At 42.6% G+C, this 26,870-nt stretch overlaps 1 protein-coding gene across 1 annotated transcript in view; it reads right to left on the minus strand.

Moving 5' to 3' along the window:
- LOC126162937 (guanylate cyclase 32E) overlaps nt 1–26,870 on the minus strand; it is a 935,168-nt gene that overhangs the window by 102,204 nt on the left and 806,094 nt on the right. The window contains exons 18-19 of the mRNA XM_049919769.1: nt 26,439–26,551; nt 1,530–1,681 (exon numbers count right to left, since the gene is read on the minus strand). Of these exons, the coding sequence (XP_049775726.1) occupies nt 1,530–1,681; nt 26,439–26,551 (265 nt within the window). The remainder of the gene's footprint in view (nt 1–1,529; nt 1,682–26,438; nt 26,552–26,870) is intronic.

The raw sequence follows: 26,870 nt of genomic DNA on the forward strand, positions 1-26,870 counted from the left end.
CTGAAGATTGGTTAATTTCCCATGTAATGTCATGTGGCTGTGTTGTAGAATGTTCGCCTACCCTGTTTGTGACACAGGTTCGCCGGCCGGGGTGGCCGAGCGGTTCTAGGCGCTACAGTCGGGAACCGCGCGACCGCTAAGGTCGCAGGTTCGAATCCTGCCTCACTCATGGATGTGTGTGCTGTCATTAGGTTAGTTAGGTTTAAGTAGTTCTAAGTTCTAGGGGACTGATGACCTCAGAAGTTAAGTCCCATAGTGCTCAGAGCCATTTGAACCATTTTTTTTTTACACAAATTCGATTCCCAGCACAGATAATATTTTAAACAAAGGTGCGTTTTCCACGAACATTTCCATGAAGCGTAAAAAACACAAGGGGGAGGGGACAAGGATGAAAAAGTATTTAATTCGTAATGTTTCTTTAATTTAAACAGTCTTTTATAAAAATCTGTAGTTACGAATGTACATTTGAAACGAAGGCTTTTCCTGTACGATATGTAATTACAGATAAGAGGACGTACATTTTTCATAAAATTAGCTTTTAGGTACCTGTCACCATATACTTGATGTATTTCGTATTTAATGACATAAATTATAAATATGTTTTGCTGATGAAGATATTTCAGAATTGGTGTGAATTGTAAGCCAAGAGACCGAGCGAGGTGGCGCAGTGGTTAGCACACTGGACTCGCATTCGGGAGGACGACGGTTCAATCCCGTCTCCGGCCATCCTGATTTAGGTTTTCCGTGATCTCCCTAAATCGCTTCAGGCAAATGCCGGGATGGTTCCTTTGAAAGGGCACGGCCGATTTCCTTCCCCATCCTTCCCTCACCCGAGCTTGCGCTCCGTCTCTAATGACCTCGTTGTCGATGGGACGTTAAACACTAATCTCCTCCTCCTCCCTCTAAGCCAAGACACTTTTAATTATTTTCCAATTCAATTCAATTTTTAAAACATTATGTACAAAACTGTAACAGTAAAGCTTTTTATTCTTGTAAATATGCACTTCTGTATTTGTTTATTCAATTATGTGTACATTGTCACTATGTGTTGCCGATGGCTAAATTGAGTACACACTCAAAGGTCAAAAAAAAAAAAACCATATTAGAACTGAACGAAAAAAAGAACATTATGACCGAAACGAGACTCGAACCTATTACCAGTCTCAAGCGCCATTGATTTTTCGCCATGTGTATGCATTTTAAACTTCACGGAATTGATAGAACGAAAGGTAGCTTTGTTTAAAATTTTGCATCAGCTGGGAACCGAACTTAAAACCCCTACCCCGCAGGCATGAAACCACAGCTTTTGCATATTAAAACAGTCGAAAATTTTTTAGACTTTCAGCGATTTTTGGGGGTTAATATTTGAGTTCTGAACTTCACGTACCATTAATATAAAAATTACAAAAATCGAGTTACCGTATGGTGCCCTTGTCAGCTGAATGTGGGTGTCCAATAAAGCATACGTCTACAGCTAAGATTTCGGGACAGAGGCTAATCCGTCCATATTGTAGGCAGGTAGGTGGTACCTGTAGCGGCGTGCTCTCGGCGGACATGGCGGTGAAGCCGACGATGTCGCTGAAGTAGATGGTGACGCAGTCGAAGCTTTCCGCCTCCACCTTGTGGCCCCTGCGAAGCTGCTCCGCCACGGAGCGAGGCAGCATCTCGAACAGCAGCGCCTCTGGTGGCGAAAACAACGAAACCGTAAGAAGTAAGCTGAGACAGAAGTCTAATCAAAAGTAGGGCACTGTAGCTGCAAATACAAGTTATGGTGATCCACAGTTTTTGTAGCCAACTATCGTCTACACAGTGTAACAAAAGTGTAGCAAGAATCTTTGAGTTGTTCTAGAGGATTGTAATGAGGAGCACATTTATTTCAGGAACTCGTGCCCACAAATGTTATCTAACGATGTTAGACGGCGTAAAATTTTAGACGGAACAACGCTTACTGCAAGGTGACCCGTTTGGCAGAAAATTTGAATTTGTACTTAGCGGTATCTACTGGGCTGTGACAGTGGGGTAGCGTCCGACACCAAGTAGCGCCCTGAATGCTGTCAGGTCCATAAGGGCAGAGTGCGCACAAATCTTGGCTCGTATACGTGCAGACGGGGCTGCAGGGGCATAGAAAATGGTGCCCGAACGACACCGGTGAGATAGTGGAGGTGCAGGTTGACTACTGAAGCCTACACACAAACGTGTGCTTCAGATAACTTGTAAGCTACAAACGATCCTGTTAACAGGTTATGGCAGTACGATCAATAATTGGACAAATACAAGGCGCCCCAAGAGAACTGGTCAGTATTCAAATATATGACAGGAGCAATCATCTGAAGCAAAAAATTTCATATGGATATGTGCCCTACTCCGAGTTGCTTCTGAGATAGAACACATTTGACCAGGGTGAATAAAAAATAACTTTACAAATTTGGAATGATACAGAAATTTTTTTAGATTTTGTAGCAAACAACCTCAAGTTTGATTCATGTATCGCATCAGTACCCCATTCCGTCACTAGGAGCGCCAGCGTAGTGCAAATAAAAATGACGACTTTCACTGGTGCAGAGCGTGCTCGCTGTGTGAATTTTGCAGCGAATATGCTAAACAACCTCCAAACAGGCCTTGCAATTTACTTTTGGCTCAGAAAGTTTGTAGAGACAGGTTGTTCACTGCGATATGATAAATAACCAGGTCTCCCGCGTGTTGAACAGACTAAGGAGAGCTATACTCGCAGTCAACAAAAGTCAGCGGGACCTGCGTCTCGCGAGACTGACTTTCCACAAAAGACTATTTTGCGAGTACTCTATAGACGCTTACACTTGAAACCATACAGATTCGCAATGATACAGCACATTATTGATGCAGATAACGTTGCCCATGGGAAATTGTCTGCATAAATGTTATATCGGATAGAGGACTACGAGACAGCCTTGAACACAATAATCATTAGCAATGAGTCAGCATTTCATATCAGTGACGTGGTAACACACTCAACTGCAGAATATGGGATAGTGAAAATGCACATACATACTGCAACCTATACGTGACAACCCCGAACTTAATTTCTCTTGTCACCTTAGCGAACTGGAAGTGTATGGTCCTCTCTTCTCCATCGAGAAAAGTTTTTAATTCCACCGATCGATGAAGATGACCGAGATGGGATTGTTTACTACCAACAAGACGGTGCACCACCTCATTGCCTAACCGAAATTTCAGTTTCCCTCGATAATGGTTTCACAGCTCGGTAGATTGACGGTAAGTGACCAACCGCATGGCCCTCTCGCCCTCCAGATTTGATATCACTGGATTTCTTTCTCTGAGGTTTCATGGAAGACCATGTTCCTCCCTTTCGAAACAATTCAGCAAACCTGAATCTACGTTTCCATTGTACAAGTTGCGACCGATCTGCTACAACAAGAGTGAGGAGAATTTGATTACAGGTGGGATATTTGCCGCACAACGAACAGTAGTCACATGAACTCTTATGTGAATCTTGATATTTTTTCTTCAAAATAACACATCTACCGATTCTGTAAGTTATCTCAATAAATTTCTATATCATTAAAACTTGTAAAGTCCTTTTTTTCTCATTCTGCACATTGCTATTTATTTTCTGAATTATTCAATACAGTCAATTTTTACAACTGTATATGCGTTTTACAAAGTATTTATTAGAAAACGCGTGTTTTTAAGACAGTCGTGCACTTGTACGTGAGACATTAATACGTGCAGAAAGTCGACATACTCTGGTAGCAGGACTATGGTGCGCTGTTTCAACAGTGTGTTCCTGTTTCAGCACGCGTTGCTAATCTATAGTTCAGAAGAAAATTGTGAACTTGGAATAGTACCTGTTTCACTCAGTATGCTGAAATCTTTGGGAAACACTCTGCAAATCAGGAATTCGACGTCTCCGAAAGCACAGACGGTACAGATTTCCATTGCGGAAGTCGTTAACATACACCATATCTTCATATTCGTCAATTAGTGTAAATGTGCGGTAATTTAGCCAGTGGATGTACAAACACAATTAAACGACACTTCTCTGCGACACTCTCTCAATTCCTCCCATCCCTCCCACGACTTCGGTCACGACACACCATGGACAGCTATGCATTCAAGCAAAACTACATCGACCGCGAACTAACAGAAAACAAACAAGGAGTAGAACATGAAGATGATGTAGCTTTCTACGACATTAGCAACGTACAACAAAGAATATGTGTCATGTGGAAACTACGAGTTAGTTCCAAAAAAGTATGTGTGGCGATATTACCCAGAAATAAAATTTTCTTATCACGGTTCCATATCTGTCCGAAGCAGTGAAGCCTCGGGAAGTACTTGTAACAATGTTTTCCCCTGTTCCCTCTTTACTCTTTTTTTTTAGCTATTGGGATAATAGTGGTTGCTGCAACCCTGTTAAGCATTGCTTTTAATGATGTTTTTGCTTCCTTGTTCGCCACCTTGACAAAAATTTGATGCTATTTCATGTTATCACAAGTACCTGATTACGAGCGATTTTATATTCACTTACATTGCGCGGAGACTGAGGTGACATACTAAGTCACAAGGGGATAGTAACAAGAACGGTCAGGTGTGTACGTAGACAGGCGAAAGTCAGCTGATCTACATCTACATGATTGCACTGCAATTCACCATTCAGTTTTCACACTCTGAGGAAAAAGCTGGTTACTGAAGTCTCATGAGAAGTTCCTGCCTCAGCAATAAACGCCATTGTTTCAATGAGTGCCACGCCAATTCGTGTATCTTATCCGCGATACTCTCTATTACGCGATAATACAAAACGAGCTGCTCTTCTTTGAAATTCGTAGATGTCCTCCGTCAGTCCTATCTGATGCGGATCCGACATCGCTCAGCGGCAATCCAGAGCAGGGTGGGCAAACGAAGGGTAAGCAGTCTCTTTAGTAAACCTGTTACATTTTGTAATTGTTCTGCCAATAAATTGCAGTTTTTCGTTTGGTTTCCCCACAATATTATCTATGTGATTGTTCCAGTTTAAGTTATTGGTAATTGCAATCCCTAAGTACTTAGTTGAGTTTGTAGTCTTTAGAATCGTGTGATTTATCGATTCGCTAAAATTTAGCAGATTCTTTTTAGTGATCATATTTATTACTTCACACTTTTCATAATTTAGAGTTCATTACCACTTTTTGCAGCATGCAGATATCTTGTCTAAATCATTTTGCAATTTGGTTTGATCATCTGACGACATTAAATGACGGTAAAAGACAGCATCATCTGCAAACAATCAAAGATTGTCTCCTAAATCGTTTACGTAGATCAGGAACAACAGAGGCCCTGTTACACTTCCTTGGGGAGCGCCAGACAGTACTTCTGGTTTACTCGATAGCTTTCCGTCAATTATTACGAACTGCGAACTTTCTGACAGGAAACCACGAATCCAGTCACGTAACTGAGACTCCATAGGCATGCAGTTCAATTTGAAGTCGCTTGTGAGAAACGATGTCAAAAGCCTTCTGGAAATGTAAAAACATGGATGTCAATGTGACGCCCCCTGTCGATAGCACTCGTTACTTCGTGACGATAAATAGCTAGTTATGTTTCACAAAAATGATATTGGCTATTTGTCAATAAATAGTTTCCTTCGACGTGATTCATAATGTTCGAGCACAGTATATGTTCCAAAGTCCTACGTCAAATCAACGTCGGTGATATGGGGCTGTAATTCGCGGATTTCTTCTATTTCCATTCTTGGGTATTGGCGTGACTTGTGAAACTTTCCAGTTTCTGTGTACCGATCCTTCTACGAGAGAGAGGTTGTACATGATTGCTCAGTAAGCAGCTATTGAATCAGTAAACTCTGAAAGGAACCTGAATAGTAGACAATCTGGACCGGAAGTCTTGCCTTTCTTAAGTGTATTAAACTGCTTCGCTACACTTCTACTTCTAAGTTACTCATGTTGCCAGTTGTTCAAATTCTGGAATATTTACTTCGCCTTCTTTTGAGAAGGAATTTCGGAAAACCGTTTTTAGTAACTGTGCTTTAGTGGCGCTGTCATTAATAACATAACCATTGTTATCGCACAGTCAAGGTATTGACTACGTCTTGGCAATGGTTTACTTTACACACGATCAGAGTCTCTTTGGGTTTTCTGCCAGATTTCGAGACAGAGTCTCGTTGTGGAAACTATTAAAAGCATCTCACAATGAAGTTGGCGCTAAATTTCGAGTTCGCGTACAACTTCGCCGATCTTGGGGATTTTGGGTTCTTTTAAATTTGGCGTACTTTTTTCGTTGCTTCTGCAATTGCACTGTCCGCTCCGTCCGAGACTAATTACATGCGGAGAAAGAAAACACGGCGACTGGGAAAACGTGTGTGATGATCCGTGGGGATCAGAAACGGAGCGAGTACGCACGTAATGTGTCGGGTTGCGTACTTCACAAATCAAGGCGCCACCGTTACATCAGGGCTATCTGGCCTCCTTCGATCCCACTGTAGTTCCGCGAGCCATACGAGCCTGACTACTGTGGCGCTGCTATCGCTTGATACTCGTACACTCATTGTCTCCTACTGAAGCATGCAGGAGTGTACGGCTAATCGCGACTTAATGTTGGTACGCAAGGTGAGTCACGATATTGCTGCTGTGATATGGCGTTGGGAAGGCGACATAACCGATTGTCGGGATCAGATGGCCTTCAACGAAGCTGTGTTTTGTGACATTGAGAAGGGTGTAAGACGAAAATTAATTGATGCAAAGTACACAATTGCAAATGTGTCTGATCTGAAGTAGTAGTAGTAGTAGAAGGGTTTTGTGGGCGCACGACAACAAGGTCTTCAGCGCCCGTTCAGTATCATAGTGAGACGGGTGTCAAGAAAAAAACTCAGAACATTTACATCAAACGGAACATAAAACACAGGGAACAATCATGGAAAAATATGTGCTCACCCACACCGAAGCGTGGGATGAAGCAGGGCGTCAGCAGTAAAACATGGACAACACAGGAAGAAAAAGGTAGAGGGAGCTAAAACAATCGAGCAGATGGAAGTGGCTGGCTGACCGCAAGGAAAAAAGGGAGGAGTCAGCCACTCTGCAATACACTAAAACCGCCAGCCTAAAAGCTTAGGCCAGAGTCCAGACACATCACAAAACTTAAAAACCCTAGACACACACGTCTCATCGTTAGCTAAAACACAGGGCAGATCCCCATCAACTTGTGCTTCTGCCCTTGCATCACGGTATAAAACGCAGTCTGTTAAAATGTGCCGGACAGAGATGTGCACACCACAAGCATCACAAAACGGAGGATTCTCCCGCCGTAATAAATAGCTATGTGTCAGAGGACAGTGCCCGATCCGAAGACGTGTGAGCGCCACCTCTTCCCGCTTGAGCAGCCGGCAGGAGGAACGCCACGGCCGAGTGGTCGACTTTACCTACCGCAGTTTATTGGCCGTCACCGCCAGCCATTCGTCTTCCCACAACTCCATGCACTTCCTGTGGAGTGCAGCGATGACTGACTGCAAGGGGATAGGACACTGGACCACATCCTGCTCTCTGCAGGCCTCCTTGGCAGCCCGATCAGCCTGTTCATTGCCCCATATGCCGACATGACCAGGCACCCAGCAGAAGCATACCTCTTTACCCCGCCGTTGGAGCAAGTACAGTTGGTCATGTATCAGCTCTGATCTGAAGAGGAGTTATGTCCGTTCCACGCTGTTCTCCACCTTTCATACGAAAAACGTACGAATTTCGTCCAACGCAACCAAAATTGTTGCAATCGTGTTTATTGCACATCCACCACGAGAAAACGTAAGTGTTGCTTGAAACAAACACTGGCCACAGAGCATCGTCACTGTTATATCGTTCCGACATAAAAGCACGATTTTTCTGTACTCATTTGATCTTTGCTGCTTGTGTTTAGGGGGTAAGAGCGAGTTGTATAGCTTATGATTAATTTCTGTGATCTATTTTAATTATTAATGACCATTTACAGATTGCACTTCATCCTCATGTCACGCTTTATGGTATTGTCGTTACAGACACGGCAACGCCTCGAAAGTGAGTATATATCAGTGTTCAAAATGGTTCAAATGGTTCTGAGCACTACGGGAGTTAACATCTGAGGTCATCAGTTCCCTGGAACTGAGAACTACTTAAACCTAACTAACCTAAGGACATCAACACATCCATGCCAGAGACAGGATTCGAACCTGCGACCGTAGCGGTCGCGCGGCTCCAGACTGAAGCGCCTAGAACCGCTCGGCTGTACCAGTGTAATTGTTAGATAGTTTCTGAATACATATTATTAAAATTAATTTACAGCAGTCTTCGAAAAAGTTTTATATATATATAAACAGAACGACACGCACAGGTAATCGATCAGTCGATACATTGGTATACAACTTGCTTTTATCATTTAGGATGGTCGCACATTTTGTGGCGTTCCAACTTGCGCCTGAGAATGGCTATAAAGACGAAATCATGATTGTGTGAAATAAATGAATAGTGATTTACAGTTTGATAGCGGCAATATCTTTCGGAACGGTTGCGTACGTAGCGGGAATGCCGTGCGGCAGCGCTTGTACATGCGAACTCGTGCACTCGCTGTCTTTTCTGGGCGAGTCGAGTCCCCTTGTACCCGACAACAGATGATAAGTGTGATGCGACGAGCACACGGAGGTGACGAGTTGGAAAATAACGTCACAGGACCCGCTTGCGGGGCCAATGAGATATACAGGTCCTGCAACGAACTTGAGATTTCACACTAGCATTCTTGTCTGCCACATTTCGCGTACGATCGGCTCCGTGATGGGCTCACAGTAAATCAATACGTAATTGAAAACGTACCCACTAAATGTCTTCGCTATCGAGAGCTTAGCAAGCATTTAAACGGACAGTCAGTAATTACTAAATTTGTCGGAAATAGTTACTCGCTCCCCGCAGGACACAGCTCTTGGGAATCGTGAGACCTCCAACGTCACGTGCTATGACATATGCACCACGGCCTGTTCTTCTCGTGGGCTTCGACTCGCCCGCGAGTAAGGTAGTAAGGTAGCATACCCGGTTAGCCGAGCGGTCTTGAGCTCGGCTTTCCGGAGTGGGAAGGAGCGCCTGGGCCCCAGCACGAATCCGCCCGGCGGACTTGTGTCGAGTTCCGGTGAGCTGGCCAGTCTGTGGATGGTTTTTAGGCGGTTTTCCATCTGCCTCGGCGAATGCGGGATGGTTCCCCTTATTCCGCCTCAGCTACATAATGTCTGCGATTGCTGTGAAAACAAGTTCTCCAAGTACGCGTACACCACGCAAACATGGGGGTTACACTCTTCTGTCGTGAGGGGGTGGGGGTGGGGGGTCCACCGGGAGCCGAAGCGCACAATAACCCCGAAAGAGTGGTTCGGTGTGGGGCGGCGGAGGGATGATGCGGACTGCGGTAGACGTCGTGGGGTTGTGGACCACTGCGGCTGCGGCGGGGACGGAGCCTCTCCGTCGTTTCTAGGCCTCCGGTTAACATACAATACAAAAGGTAGCATACGGAACTTATTTCCGATTCCGTTTAACGTTGTGGCAAACAAAGAGTGGTGATCTGTCGCACGGTAGAAACCGTAGAATGTGCAGAGAAGGAATTGCAGGATTACAAGTTCTGCCGACTTCGCCGAGTCGGACACGATTTACATGCGTGGAAAGAAAACTTGGCGAGTGACAGAAGATGTTCCGTATTCTGTGTCACTAAAGACTTGCTCCGCATATAGTAAAGAACTGGAGGAATACGGAAACTGCTGAGGTGACACAAAGATGCGGTAAAATTGACAAGTGACTAACGAAAACTGTCCGTTACTCCAAGTCCACTGAGGAATAATAGTAAAATTTCCGACTCAGCCTGAGTCAGGCACGAACTGCGTGGGGGGGCCGGGAAACAATGGGTAACGAAACGCTTCAGGAAGTAATGTTTCCATGATTAAAGTTCCGTATACACATAGGGTGTCCAGTTCCAAAGGCTGTAGAAAGAGTGAGGTCATCCACATGAGTGCTAAAAGGAACTCGTTAAACTTCAGTTACACGATAAATCAATCTAATCTAAAAGCCGTAAATTCAACTAAATAAGTAGGTATTACAATTACGAACAACTTAAGCTGGAAAGAATACATAGAAAATGTTGTGGGGAAGGCTAACCAAAGACTGCGTTTTATTGGCAGGACACTTAGAAAATGTAACAGACCTACTAAGGAGACTGCCTATACTACTCTTGTCCGTCCTCTTTTAGAATACTGCTGCGCGGTGTGGGGTCCTTACCAGATAGGACTGACGAAGCACGTCGAAAAAGTTCAAAGAAAGGCAGCACTTTTTGTATTATCGCGAAATATGGGAGAGAGTGTCACAGGAATGATAAAGGATTTGGGCTGGAAATCATTAAAAGAAAGGCGTTTTTCGTTGCCACGGAATCTTCTCACGAAATTCCAGTCACCAACTTTCTCCTCCGAATGCGAAAATATTTTGTTGGCGCCGACCTACATAGGGAGAAACGATCGCCACGATAAAATAAGGGAAATCAGAGCTCGTACGGAAAGATATGGGTGTCCATTCTTTCCGAGCGCTATACGAGATTGGAATAATAGAGAATTGTGAAGGCGGTTCGATGAACCCTCTGCCAGGCACTTAAATGTGATTTGCGGAGTATCCATGTAAATGTAGATGTAGATTGCTTAGAAAATAATTCAGTTTTCAACAGCATATTATTGACACAAGGAGGGAACGTCATGGGACACAGAAAACCTCACGAAAATACGAGTAGTAGCTTCAGAATATGCACACCACCAGACGTGCGACACACTGGTGTCCTCAGTTTGCGTCCGAGACGCACAACATGACAGTCTCTGTGAAGGACAGTGGCTGTGCGCCAGCAGTCCTGCAGAAGAACTGGGTCACTCAAATGTATGAAAATAGATTCTTGGTTTGATGTCTGCTAAGGGTTTGGAGGAAATTAATTCGAAATTCGAAAAGACAGGTTCTTTTGAAGACTAATGTGGCAAAGGGAGGAAATCAGTTGATCCGACATCTTGACATCTGTCAAAGGTGCGGCCACAGCTTTGCGGGAAGGGTAGAGCGGTGGTGTGCAAATATGCACTGCACGGGGAATTGCCAGAACGTTTGACATGCCTGCGAGAACGGTGCATAAAATCCTACGAAACCTAGTGCATTGTTATTCAAACAAAATCACCCACGTTCAAGAGTTTCTTCCTGCTGACCTTGTAAGCTTATCAGTCCGTCGCTGACATAGAATACTGCAAACCTTCTTTCCTTCCCGTTTGGGCAAGCTGTGCAGTGACTAGAGTACCTGTAAAGCTTACTGGGACAGGGTAAATGCTAGCTACAATGAAGTTGATAATTCGATCGTAATATTGGCATTTTAATTTGATATTCCCCACAACTGACAAAATTAAAAAAAAATGTGAATTTCTTTGTCCACCCACACACTCCTGAGAACGGCACATTAACAATTTGCAATTACGCGCCCCTATTACCGGCAGCTGCGTTGATAAATACTCAGCATCTCGCAAGGATAACTTCTAGATCGAGAATATTAGGTAAGTTGTTGGAAGTGGTTGGGCGTTGGTGAAAATCTCGCTTCTGAGCAAACAAAGAGCTCTAACCGAAGAAATCTGCACGGAACACGCGTTGGTGCAATGCTGCCATACGGACCGTATATCTCCCTTCGAAGACGATGGCTAAGACGCCGTCTCGAAGTCCGTACCACTCGATGACTGGAGGCGAAGTTCCTTCACAATTGTCTCGTCTCCCACGCGTACGAAAACGCGGCGGAAGAATACTCAGTTTCGGCCAATGTCGAACGCTCTATCATCGCCGAAATCCCTCCACTGATATCCACCCAATGATCGAGTAGTTTATAATGCCTCTAGGCAAACGAAATTCCCTGCCGGGCTACCCCCAAAAGCGCCGTATTGTCCCGAGTTTCCGGTGACCGCTACCTGCCGCCCACGGCGGCCCGGCGAGCTACGGCCATCTGCACACTTTACATTCCCCAATTCTCAACTTCCGACGCTTTTCACCAACGCTTTAAGTTAGTGGCTCAATCCTGCAGACATGCATGGAGTACTGCTCGAAAGTGCCTCATATTTATCATAATTCAATAGGGTCATGATCTGATGCCCTTGCCAGTCCTTTTATTATTAATACTAATGTTGGTAAGCTAACGTGTAAGTGCCCATGTCCTGGCACCTTACAACCTGCCAGCCCTGGAATTTCTCGGTCGCATGCAAGTAGAGAATGAATGGTATACAACATTCTTTGTACAGACGAAGCCCATTTCCATCTCCGAGGACATGTAAATACGTAGAATTGAAGAATATGGGCCACGAAAAATTTTCTTTATTTTTTTCTTCTTCTGTGGCATTTCTCCCTGCGTCAAAAATATGCAGTTCAAATTTGACGTCGTTCTGAGCAATGGTCCTCTTTCTACAGCGTTTTGACAGTGGAACTTTAATTATGGACGCCCTCCAGGACACATTCCTCACACGTAGACGAAGAAATTATGTTATGTGAACGAGGGTTCGGAAACACCTGGTTTCCACGTTACAGCTCAATTTCTTCAACTCATTTATCATCGAAAACACACAAGCAGATAGCGTTACAACCATGGCGAACATGCACTCTTGGTGGCGTCTGGTTGAGTTGTGCACCGCCAGTGTTTTGTCTTACATGTCCCTGTTGCCATGGGATGTACATCATTGCTTGTTTACGGGTAACATCAAATGTTCCAGCAATCACCACGACCCTTACAAGCATACTCGTTACTACGCAGAGTTAATCACAGACTTCGCTCGTGTCCGCAGCTCGTGGTCGTGCGGTAGCGTTCTCGCTCCCCACGCCCGGGTTCCCGGGTTCGATTCCCGGCGGGGTCAGGGATTTTCTCTGCCTCATGGTGACTGGGTGTTGTGTGACGTCCTTAGGTTAGTTAGGTTTAAGTAGTTCTAAGTTCTAGGGGACTGATGACCATAGACGTTAAGTCCCATAGCGCTCAGAGCCATTTGAACCATTTTTTTTAGACTTCGCTCGTGCAGTGGCGGCGTACACAAATGCAGAGACGGCAGATGCCCATTTGATGTATGGTTTAGCTGACGGCAGTCGCGCTCGCGCTCAGCATTCGTACTACGAGAGATTCAACGACGAAGGTGCCCCACAGAAAACATTTGAAGACATTGATGACGTTTCTTCGGCTGATTCTCTCACATGGAAAAATCTAATTCCATGTTTATCCAGCGTAGAAAATTGTTTGACTTTTTGTCACAAATAGGGAGTACTACCGGACGAGGAAAGGAATGGACTGTTTAGACTGTGGTGGTGCGAAGTGCGTAAAACTTCGTAAGAAGAGTTTCGATATTAAAACACCGTTACAATTTGATTGCGGACAGTGCGGAAAACGAACCAGTATCAGGAATAATACGTGGTTAGACTCTTCCAAGCCGGCCGGTGTGGCCGTGCGGTTCTAAGCGCGTCAGTTTGGAACCGCGTGACCGCTACGGTCGCAGGTTCGAATCCTGCCTCGGGCATGGATGTGTGTGATGTCCTTAGGTTAGTTAGGTTTAAGTAGTTCTAAGTTCTAGGGGACTGATGACCTCAGTAGTTAAGTCCCATAGTGCTCAGAGCCATTTGAACCATTTTGAACTCTTCCAAACTATCCTTCCAGACCACCATAATGGACTTTAACACGACGACAACACCGACGACGAGGAAGGTAAGTCGTCTCCTTTGCAATTACAAGTATTTTTGTAGCGCTCTTCCTGTCTCGTTGCTGTAGTGACCACCGTAAACATACTCATAACGCCCACCACCAGAATCGCATGAACGATTTACGAACGCATGTTCGATATGTATCGTTTGGACCCAGCGACTTCGATAGGCAGTCATTCTTGGAAATAACCCAAATTTTTGTGCAACGGTGTTGTTCACAGATTAGGTGTCGCATCACCGAGCCCAGAATGTGAATTTTCACAACCGTCATGTGTAGGTAGACGTCAATCCTCACGCACTTGCTGAAGCAAGCCATCAACAAAGATTTCATGTCAGTGTCTGGGCCGGTATTACTGGTAATTGGTAGGGCCTCAATTTCTTCCACCCAGGCTCAACGGACAAAGTTATCATAATTTTGTAGAGAATGTTCGACCAGATCTATTAGCAGACGTGCCTTTAGCCGTGTGATAAAACATGTACTTCAAACAGGATGGAGCACCTCCTCATTTTAGTTTTAATGTTCGTTGGCTTCTAAATAACAGATTGGGTGACACATGGATAGGTAGAGATGGACCAGTGGCCTGACCTCCACGCTCTCCAGCCCCAAACGCCTTGAGCTTTTATTTGTGGGGGCATTTGAAAGCCCTTGATTATGGAACAACAGTAGAAGGTGTTCAAAGTCTGCGTGCCCCTATTATGGAAGTCTGCGAAACCATACGCGATACTCTGAGGATGCATCATCGCATCCGAGATTCACCACGAAGGCGGTTTGATGCATGTATCAATTCCCACGGAGGGCATATTGAACATCTCCTGTGAGAAAGAGTTGCATGTCTTATGCTGGTGCGTTCTATTGATGTGTGTTTCCCATGATTAATGGGTTGGAGAAAATGAGTTATAACATGGAAACAAAGTATTTCCAGACACATGTTCATGTAGTATAATTTTTTCATCTACATGTGAGTAAAGCGTCCTGTAATTTGTGCTGTACACTTTTTTTCCAAAAATCGCAGCACCCAAAATCAAAAAATAATTCATGCAGCGTTATGAAATTTAGGTGTCTAGCTAACATATTCAAGTGATTAACATTCCAAGACTACAGTTCAATGTAAATGCGAGATACGCCATTGCAAATGTGAAATGCTGGTACATTAATAAAGGGTGTAACCACCAGCATGTTGAATGCAATCATGCAAATGTACATGAATTGTGTTGTACAGGTGCCGGATGTCAATTTGTGGGATGGAGTTCCACGTCTGTTGCACTTGGTCAGTAAATGTGGTGACTGTTACTGCTGGTTGTGAATGACTGGAGTTATAGTTCGATGATGTCTCATATGTGTTCGATTGGAGACAGATCTGGTGATCGGGCAGGTCAAGACAACATGTCGACACTCAGTAGACTATGTTGAATTACAACAGTGGTGTGTGGGCCGGCGTTTACTTGTTGGAAAACACCGCGCCGAATCACCAGAATGACCTACACATTTGTAGTCAGCGTGCGTAGGGTAACCAGGAGAACGCTCGTGTTGTCATACCGAATCGCACCCCTGACTACATCTCCAGATGTAGGTCTAGTGTGTCTAGTACAGAGACAGGTTGGCCCCAGACCCTCGGCCGGCCTCCTAACCAACATGTGCATCACTGGCGTGGTGGCAGAACTAGTGTTCGTCAGAGACTGTGACAGATCTCCACCATGCCCCCCAACGTGCCTCGCTTGCCACAAATGAAGTCGCAAGTGGCGGTGGTTTGGGGTGAGTGGAATGAATGCATCTGGCCCGGGGTTATCCTTGAAGTAACCGATTTGCAACAGTTCGTTTGTAAGTAGGCTGTTTATGTTTTCTTTATGTAAGTAGGCTGTTTATGTTTTCTTTATGTAAGTAGGCTGTTTATGTTTTCTTATTGGCAACGTTACGTAGCGCTCTGTATGAAAATCACTGGCTGTGCTGTGTGCAGTCTGTGGCTAGTTTGCATTATTGTCTGCCATTGTAGTGTTAGGCAGCGGCAGCTGGATGTGAACAGCGCGTAGCGTTGCGCAGTTAGAGGTGAGCCGCCAGCAGTGGTGGATGTGAGGAGAGAGATGGCGGAGTTTTGAAATTACATATATTATGACTTGTGATGATATTAAGGTAAATACATTGTTTGTTCTCTATTAAAATCTTTCATTTGCTAACTATCCCTATCAGTAGTTAGTGCCTTTTGTAGTTTGAATCTTTTATTTAGCTGGCAATAGTGGCGCTCGCTGTATTGCAGTAGTTCGAGTAATGAAGATTTTTGTGAGGTAAGTTATTTGTGAAAGGTATAGTTTAATGTTACTCAGGGCCATTCTTTTGCAGGGATCTTTGATAGTCAGATTGCGTTGCGCTAAATAATATTGTGTGTCAGGTTAAGCACAGTCGTGTATAAATTGTTCTAAGGGGACGTTTCATATGTCAACCCTTAGCCTAGGATACCTCACTGGAATCTTCTGATTTTTTCTTGTAGTTTGTGTAATTAGCGTAGATTTTGTTTATTGTTAGCGCGTAATTGTAGAGAGAATCTCCTTTGTAGTTGCAGTCTTTCATTGTTGTACAGTAAAACAGTTGTGGCATGCATGTAGATTTGCACCAAGTATTTCGCAGCTGCAATTAACTAGATATTATTTTCAGTGCTATGTTAATGTGTTCTCCTATTTTTGCTATTCAAATTGTGTTTTTCTGTGTTGTCGTGTGAAATATTGTGACAATAATGGCGTGTGAAAAACGTAACACTCGGCTACAAAGTAAACTGAGAAATAATAGTGACGACGAGCGTAGCTTATCAGCACCACTGGGTAGTGAATTAACAGACATTCGAAGTAGTAATTTGGTAATTGTGCATAGGGAAATGGAGCGGGCGGCAAATAATGGTGTAGACAGTCAAACAGGTAGTGAACAGGGAAGCATTATCGATCGATCGGTCGGCAACAGCTCGCCTCAGGAATCCGAAATGACAGAACACAATATTGCAAATACTGTAGACTTGGGTTTTGGGTCCTCACCGTTTTCTCAAATAAGTCAAGACACATTTTCTGCTTGTCAAAATGTGAATGTTGCTGGTGCAAATGCACTGCCGAAAAGCGTAGAGGAACAGATTCCAGACACTAATGCATTGTTATTACAATTAATGCAACAAATGGAACAAAATCTTCAAAAGTTAGACACCACACTTGAACAAACACGTGAAGATTTAACCACTGAGTTACATAACATCGAATCGAAATGTCAAAAGGTCTGTAATGACGTAAAAACACAAATTTGTGAGCATTTCCAACCTATTTTTTCGCGTCATGAAAATCCATTACAGAATCACGAAGCAGCCATAAAAGAACTGCAAACTATTGTTCATGAAAATCATGAGACCTTGCAAGCTAAAATTGACTCAGTTGCATCTACCGATTCGGTTACGCAACTTGCAAAAACTCAGGAAAATTTAAAGGACACAGTAGTTACCCTGAAAATTGGTTCAGAAAGACACATGGAGGAAATAAGTACACTATCGGAGAAAGTAGCCGAACTTTCGGATCAGGTCACTACCTTATCTACAAAGGTAGATGATGATCTGAATGACACAAGACCCGTAGCCTTCACTGACACAGAAGAGTATGAACAAATAAGAAAATTCAAACAAAATCAAAATCAAATCAATACGCAACACCAAAGAGAAATCCAGGAAGTACAAGATCAGCTGACACAGGTAATACAAGAATTACGTATTTCAGAGGACACTCGCGCTCCAATACGGGAAGAGGGACATAGAAATACGGAACAGCCACAGAATAATAACACAGGGCATTTCGGAAGTTATGAAAGAAATTGGCAATGTGCACCGAATTTTGAGATCGAGCCGCCGACACGACGTAACAATGACCGACATGCTACTCGCCGACACGATGATTTTGACTATAAGCTGTTCATTACTACACGTAAATTCAAAACGTTTAAGAATTCTGCCAATGACATTCATCCACAAGAGTGGCTCCATCAATTCTCTCATTGTTTCCCTCCCAACTGGTCATTGGAGCACAGGTTAGAATTTATGTGTGGCTACTTGGAGAATGAACCAGCTGTAAGAATGCGATCGGTCATTCACGATTGTCACAGTGAAGGAGAATTTTACCATGCCTTCCTCTCAGCATATTGGTCTCAAGCCACACAAGACCGAGTAAAACATGGCATCATAATGATGAAACATTTCGAACAATCTGAATTTTCCAGTCTTGTGAAATATTTTGAAGACATGTTGCACAAGAATCAGTACCTGTCAAACCCATACAGCCCCTCAGAACTCATCCGCATTTGCTTAATCAAACTGCCTGAACATTTACGACATATTATTTTAGCAGGACGTTGCAAAGACGACATTGAAGCTTTTCAGGGACTCTTACAAGAATTAGAAATTGACACAGACAGTCGCGGGATGCGAAAACGGGAAAACAATCACTACAGGGCACATCCGTCACAATTCCGTGACGACAGAAATAATAACTGGACACGACAAGGCTATTCTCGCAACACAAATCGTGACCAAAACAGACATCACCCGTATGACAACCGTTGGCAGAGTAGTAATAATTACAGGGAAAAATCACCTCTCCACGGTAATGACTATCACAGAGACAATCAGAGAAACAGACAATATGGGAACCAAAACAATTATTATCAAGGGAGACAGAATAACTTTAGACGCAACGGTCCAGCGCGCAGTTACGACTCAGGGAGAAATTCTCTACCACGTGACCGACAAGAAAGAAACTATGGAATCTACCGACATGACGACAGACGATATGATCGTAACGACAGACCTGAACTGCATCAGAACTGGCGGGATTTAAACAGAGCAGAGCCCTATCGGCAAGGCGAATTTGTAGAAATTAGGTCTCCAAATCCCAATAACGACGCGCGCCAACAAAGGAACAGACAATGACTTGCACCGCAGGCAGCTGCATGTGCCCGCTGGCTCAGAGAAAAATAACATAGACGCTAACCTTGAGAAAAATTTCTAGCACTCCTCACCAACGTATACCGCATGATAATTGCGTTGAAGTTGAATCTCTGCGTACTAGGAAGAGTAAAGGTTTACACCACATTTCACATGTAAAACCATTTATTGACAGATAATCTGCTTTTTAACTTAGTCTTTGCAATTTTTACTTCACGCTACTTGTACAATTTGTCACACTGAGAAACTGTTAACATGCAACAATGTTTTGCGGTTCAATATCCACTCAAGAACCAAGAGAACTTATTTAAACAGAAATTATGACTGCATTGTTATTGCGAACAGGCGACACAGTGTTATTGTGTGTGTACATTCTTGCTTGTTAATTGCACGATTACGTAACAACTATAAGGCTCACATACTTAGAACATATCTGGTACTGCTAATGAGATTTTAATGCAACATTTTGGTTTACTTGAAAAGACATTCTTTATTTGAAGTACTTTCTGTGAGATTAAAGATGACTTGGTATTTGGTTTCTTTGACAGCTACACGATTATACCACGATGCTACTAATGTGTGACACAATTTACATTGTTGCTTTATCGGAGTATCTGTTTTATATCTGCACGGTTTTTCTGAATTCTTCTGGAAAGTAAAACAAGTTTTAGTAGTAACTTTTGTGGTATAGCTACAAGGAGACAGCCTTTTCCATAGCACAACTATACATTACAGCACAGTACTTTCATCATCACGGCAATAAGCGTAATAAGTAATATATCTATATGCAAAGCATTTCACTTTTGTTTATGATGAGGTAAGTACATTGACATCTGCAGAACTTAGCTTTTGGAGGATGATAACTACGACACTTCCACAGAGATTATCTTACAGCAAGACACACATTTAGCGCTACAGGACACGTATTTGAGTGATTCATTTTGTACTTAAAACATTTATTTTTAAAGATTTTGAATTACAGAGAAAGTTTTCCGTGATACATTTCATTCCATTCTTGTAATCTGTAACACCTGAGGGTATAATTACATTAATCCTCAGGGGGGTACATGCTTACTTTGTGTACCATGTGTTTGGCAAGCACAAGGAGCCCTAGCTAATATGGTATTTGCTTATACAATTTTACACATCGGTACCATATTTCTCTAACACAAATTACACAGCTATCTGATCATTTAACTGAGAGAGACAAACTTGTTTATTACGTTAGTGACACATGTTTACGTAATTACACCGTTGGATAACTTCACACTTAAGAAATTGTATTTTGTCTGTACTGTGTGAACTCTTCATATTTTTTCGGAACCATTGTGATACTATGAGAGCTTTGAATGATGTATTTGGTATGAGATCATAATTTTTAAAGTACGTTTGAGGCAGATGACACTATTGAAATGAGCAGAGAATATTATTTATGGTTTGAAATTATTGCAGAAAGCTACGACTTTTTTGAGATTTGACTGAGGTGTTATGATGTTATTTTAACGACGACGATGTGTATTATGCTGTTGAGGTATGTTTATGTCAATAAGATGATGCTACCATATATGAGGAATGTGATTACGTGTTTATATGTATATGAATAATGAATAGAAGTTAGGGACTCTTGACTTGTGAAAAAGGATGTTGGAAACCAAGAATCGTACTTTAAGAGTTATGAAATGTGTGTAAATGCGTGAATGTATCACAATGGCGGCGAAAATTTTTGGACACTGTTGTGTTCATAGGATTTTGTTTCTACACATTTGCAACGCAAATTCTTGACCTGTGAAATATTTTTATATGAGATTGTCACTGTAGCGGAAACTGCTGTCATAAATATTTCCGTAAGAAAGTTAAGTGACCACACCTGCACATGCGTCGTGGGCATACAGCTGTGTCAGACACCTGGAGAACAAGCCATTAGGGTGTGCCTTTCTGGAAGCACAGGTAGAAAAAAAAAAGGGAGGCCATTATCCTCGCTATTGACATTTCCTTGTTGAAAGCATACTGTGGAGCTAGTAATTTATGATATTTACTAAAATGCCTAATGAAATGATTAGAAACATTTTACAGCTATTGTCTTTGTAGTTAAGAGATTGCTCATTTTGTTTAATATCTAGTTTCCAGCTGTGTTGCAGCATTAGTTTTATAAAATAAAATGCATTTGCTAATGTGAACACTTTCTGTCAACAGATCTATTAAATAATAATTTTGTAATCCACATTCTTTAAAAAAAAAGGAGCACTTGGAAAGGAAAGAACAATTAGAAGGGACTAGTAACAGTAACTGGACACATAATTTTCTTTTCAAGTACATGGTAATATTTTTTTTACAATAAGTTGTTGTGGTGCACCACTTTAATTACATAGACGTTAAGATGTGAATAGACATTTCCCTTATCTGCATTGTTGTTTTTACTGTAATATTTTTTCTGCTTGAGCTATGTCATGTTTAGATATAAGTTGCTGCTGCTGTTTGCCAGGCATAGTGCTACTGAATTTTAAATTGTGTTACTCTGTTAAGCTAGTTTTACTACTGACTTATTTTTCTTGTTACTGCACATTGGCTCATATTAGTTGTAATGTTGCATTGCTTGGTAATTTAGATTTACTGTAGCTTGCTTTGCAATTTTCCATTTTTTTTGCATTGCTGTTTGTGTTAATTTGTTATATGCTGCTGCATTGCCTTGTCCCTTAGTTTAGCATCTGAGCTCAGTAGATTTAAGTTAGCTTAAGAGGGGTAGACTATATAAGAAACTAACTGTGATGACTTGGAAGAAATGTATTGAGAAGCTATATGAAAATGGTTTGGGCAAAAAAAAAAAGGATACTGTACAGTGGAGAAAAACTATTTTGACAGAGGATGTGAACAGAATACAGAAAGCAAGCTTAGATAGGACTTTTTGGGAATAATGATGAACGAAGGGAGATCTCCATGCAAAATACTGCAGTAAAACAAACCCTGTCCTTTCCTTTTGTGTCATCCCTCTATATGTTTGTGTACCCTTGTGTATTTGTGTTTTTCCTGTCTTTATGTGTTTAGCTGATGAGAGCTATGTTGTAGAATTTTTCTTTGTTATTTACTTTGTAAAAATGTTGAGACATTATTTATTCTGTTTTGTTTTATTGCTCATATGTGAAGGTGATGTTTCAAAAGTTATTCTGATCTTTTATGTATGTACTTATGTCATTATTTTTGTAACACTGATGTATATGTTTATTTCTATTCTTTTGTAAAGCCTGTATTACTACAAATGTTATCTGTATTGTTATGTTTTTAATGATGTATTTTGTACCTTTGTAATTGTATTCTCATGTTATAATATTGTAATTGACATCAGTTCATCAAATTAAGTAACTTGTAAGTTACATTTCACTGCACACGTTTCTGTTGGTCATAGTATATGGACAATATGTGAAAAGTTGGGACTGTTAGTGTTTGCACATGTGTTAATAATTCAGCAAGGGACTGGATAACAGCATTGCTGGTTCTAAGGACAATTCCAAAAACTTTGTGAGTGCACAAGTGGTGGTTATGGACTTGCTATATTAACTGCAAGACTCTTCAATGGTGATTGTGCACCCGCACACTCACAACAGATGGCTGCTGACCATTTCTACAAGGACTACAGTGGGTCTACACCTTTGCTGACTCACCAATACCATTCTTTCTACAAGGACTACAGTGGGTCTACACCTTTGCTGACTCACCAATACCATTATTTCTACAAGGACTGCAGTGGGTCTGCACCTCGGGTGGCCCACCAATACTCTCTACCAGGACTGCAGTGGGTCTACTCTGTGATGACCTACCTACCAATCTTCTTCAAAACATCGAATGACTCTGCTGTGGGTTTGCTCTGTTGTGGCCCATTACCTGTCAGCATGTCAAGAGTCAACACTGTCTTTCCGTTGGAAGGACAACACTACTTCTTCAAGACTGCATGGAAATCCACTACTTCCGTGTGCATTGTCTTTTACTGCTCAGACTTTGAGAAGATAAACGGCAGTTTCACTGTTATGAATGATCAGGACTGTCTTTATGGACTGTGAGACAATTTTAGCTTTTGACCAACATTGTATTAATAAGTGTGTGCATTTGATATCTTTCTTACTGTAATTATGAAAAATTTTATCAAATCATTATTGGCCACTGCCCAAAAATATTTTGTAAAATTTTTTGTGGGGAGCATGGGGGCTATGTAAGTAGGCTGTTTATGTTTTCTTTATGTAAGTAGGCTGTTTATGTTTTCTTTATGTAAGTAGGCTGTTTATGTTTTCTTATTGGCAACGTTACGTAGCGCTCTGTATGAAAATCACTGGCTGTGCTGTGTGCAGTCTGTGGCTAGTTTGCATTGTTGTCTGCCATTGTAGTGTTAGGCAGCGGCAGCTGGATGTGAACAGCGCGTAGCGTTGCGCAGTTAGAGGTGAGCCGCCAGCAGTGGTGGATGTGAGGAGAGAGATGGCGGAGTTTTGAAATTACATATATTATGACTTGTGATGATATTAAGGTAAATACATTGTTTGTTCTCTATTAAAATCTTTCATTTGCTAACTATCCCTATCAGTAGTTAGTGCCTTTTGTAGTTTGAATCTTTTATTTAGCTGGCAATAGTGGCGCTCGCTGTATTGCAGTAGTTCGAGTAATGAAGATTTTTGTGAGGTAAGTTATTTGTGAAAGGTATAGTTTAATGTTACTCAGGGCCATTCTTTTGCAGGGATCTTTGATAGTCAGATTGCGTTGCGCTAAATAATATTGTGTGTCAGGTTAAGCACAGTCGTGTATAAATTTTTCTAAGGGGACGTTTCACGTTGCGTAATTGTGGTGCCAGCTGCTGCTCGAATTTCTCCTGCAGATGCCTTTATGATGCGCCAGAGCCATACGCCGAACACGATTGCCTTTGCCGCTCTGTAGTGTCAGCAGCCCTGTATTCTTGCGACCGTACATTCTCATGGACAAAGCTGCCAGCAGTTATGAACAGTGGTTACATTCTTGCAAAGTCTCTATGCGGTACTGCAGAAGGAAAAACCAGTTCCCTGTAGCCATAGTATACGACCTCATTCAAACTCGGCGTTGATAATGGGGTCTTTGTCGCTTTAAGGTGTTCTTGACTAACATCAGCTCACCACGTCCATTCTCAAAGGTAACTAACGCTCACGACGATTATAGCTTGTATTTAAAGCAAGTATATAAAGTAGTTTGGGCAGTAACAGTGATGTGATACAAATGAATAGTACTGAAGAATTTTTTGATACGATACTATTATTATTCGCATAAATTAGAATTTTTTCATAGTGTGTAGGCTTTCACAGCCGATGTTTTTATTAATTAAAACTTCCGGGCTAAGAGGCCGTGGTCGAGCAGTAGAAATTCTTCCTACTCCTTTTTTCAATAAAGGTTTCTTTTTCAGTTAAGATACCACGTCTGACATTTTGTAAATCTTCTATGGATGAGTTAACAAATAACTTCACGTAGTACAAGTTGGTACGTTACATGGTAATCGTTGCTGTTACGTATCATCATGTGTACGAGATAATCATAAGGTAGCATCCCCAGTGTGTGGGCACACCGTAGCTGGCAAGCGCAACTTAAATTTTGACTTTCGTTTAACTACTCAGTGGCGGCGTAGCCATATCAAATGATGCTACCTTGCGATGACCTGATAGATTAACCGACGTACACTCTAGCCATTAAAGTTGCTACACCAAGAAGAAATGCAGATGATAAACGGGTAATCATTGGACAAATATATTATACTAGAACTGACATATGATCACATTTTCACGCAATTTGCGTGTATAGATCCTGAGAAATCAGTACCCAGAACAACCACCTCTGTCCGTAATAACGGCCTTGATACGCCTGGGCATTGAGTCAAACAGAGCTTGGATGGCGTGTACAGATACAGCTGCCCATGCAGCTCCAACACGATACCACAGTTCACCAAGAGTAGTGACTGGCGTATTGTGACGATCCAGTTTCTCGGCCACCACCAGACGTTTTCAATTGGTGAGAGATCTGGAGAATGTGCTGGCCAGGGCAACAGTCGAACATTTTCTGTATCCAGAAAGGCACGTACAGCACCTGCAACATGCGGTCGTGCATTATCCTGCTGAAATGTAGGGTTTCGCAGGGATCGAATGAAGGGTAGAGCCACGGGTCGCAACACATCTGAAATGAAACGTCCACTGTTCAAAGTGCCATCAATGCGAACAAGAGGTGAGCGAGACGCGGAACCAATGGCGCCCCATTCCATCACGACGGGTGATAGCCAGTACGGCGATGACGAATACAAGCTTCCAATGTGCGTTCACCGTGATGTCGCCAAACACGGACGCGACTATCATGATGCTGTAAACAGAAGCTGGATTCATCCGAAAAAATGACGTTTTGCCATTCGTGCACTCAGGTTCGTCGTTGAGTATACCATCGCAGGCGCTCCTGTCTGTGATGCAGCGTCAAGGGTAACCGCAGCCATGGTCTCCGAGCCGATAGTCCATGCTGCTGCAAACGTCGCCGAACTGTTCGTGCAGATGGTTGTTGTCTTGCAAACGTCCCCATCTGTTGACTCAGGGATCGAGACGTTGTTGCACGATACGTTACAGCCATGTGGATAAGATGCCTGTCATCTCGACTGCTAGTGACACGAGGCCGTTCTGTATTACTCTCCTGAACCCACCGATTCCATATTCTGGTAACAGTCATTGGATCTCGACCAACCGGAGCAGCAATGTCGCGATACGATAAACCGCAATCGCGACAGGCTACAATCCGACCTTTATCAAAGTCGGAAACGTGATGGTACGCATTTCTCCTCCTTACACGAGGCATCACAACAACGTTTCACCAGGCAACGCCGGTCAGCTGCTGTTTGTGTATGAGAAATCGGTTGGAAACTTTCCTCATGTCAGCACGTGGTAGATGTCGCCACCGGCGCCAACCTTGTGTGAATGCTCTGAAAAGCTAATCATTTGCATATCACAGCATCTTCTTCCTGTTGGTTAAATTTCGCGTCTGTAGCACGTCATCTTCGTGGTGTAGCAATTTTAATGGCCAGTAGTGTGCAACGCAATAATGCTCGCCTCATTTTACAGTAGTCGGTCCGCCTCTTGGGGCATCTAGTGTCAATTCCGCATTACATACAGGGGCCCGTATATTTTTTATCAACTAGTACATACTGCTAGATACACCGGTTCCCGTCAGATCATCGAAGTTAAGTGTTTCGGGCGTGGCCTGCACTTGTATGGGTCCATGTCGCCATGCGCTGTTGGCATTTTTCGGGGTGCACTCAGCCTCATGATGCCAATTGAGGAGCTACTCGACCTAATAGTAGCTTCTCCGGTCACAGAAAGCCATCATAACTACCGGGAGAGTGGTGTGTTGACCACGCGCCCTTCCTACCCTCATCCTCAGCTGAGGATGACACGGCGGTCGGATGGTCCCGATGGTAGACGGATTGCTTTTTACATACTGCTGGTTGGAGATAAAAATAATAGTAAAAGGTAATATAATAAGATATTTATCAGCTGGCGCCTCCTATCTGTCTAGCACTATGGCAGCAACAAGATTACAGTGCACATTTTTCGTTAGGCCATCTAGAGAAGGGTTTCATCTTCTTGGAATGAGTATGTCGATACAACTCTGAGGGCGATCCAGTTACCAGTGTTACACACACACCAGTCGATGACTGACACGGTATAGGTATATCACTATGCTCTACTGAAACTATGAATACGGTTATACAGTGATGTTGGGTGCCTACCAGTCTTTTTCTTCTCCTCCACGAGCTGGTCTGTCCTCTCGTCGACGAGAGCCTCCAGATTGTTAGCGTACTTCTCCATCATAGCCATCATGTTGTCAAATATGTTCGGCTTCCTGGAAAAAGACCAATTAAGAGTAAATCACAGGTTAAGAAGTGTATCACAAGTTATCGAATACTGTAACGCTGAAACAAAATATCTCACAATACAAAGAATTAAAGATGCTACAATGCTAGTCTATCCACGTGTAATGATAAATTAATGTAGGGACATTAATACAAGCAGTTCTGGGAGAATACAACCATAAAAAGAAAAATTATAAACCATATGCAAATGAGCTATCACTCTTTAAATTGGTTTTGAAGAACATTTAACGACATTCATTTTGAAAGATATGTGAAGTTTGTAAAGATCAAAGGCACACGACTTTTGAA

Source organism: Schistocerca cancellata, chromosome 1 (genome assembly GCF_023864275.1).
Source record: "Schistocerca cancellata isolate TAMUIC-IGC-003103 chromosome 1, iqSchCanc2.1, whole genome shotgun sequence".
Lineage (NCBI taxonomy): Eukaryota > Metazoa > Arthropoda > Insecta > Orthoptera > Acrididae > Schistocerca > Schistocerca cancellata.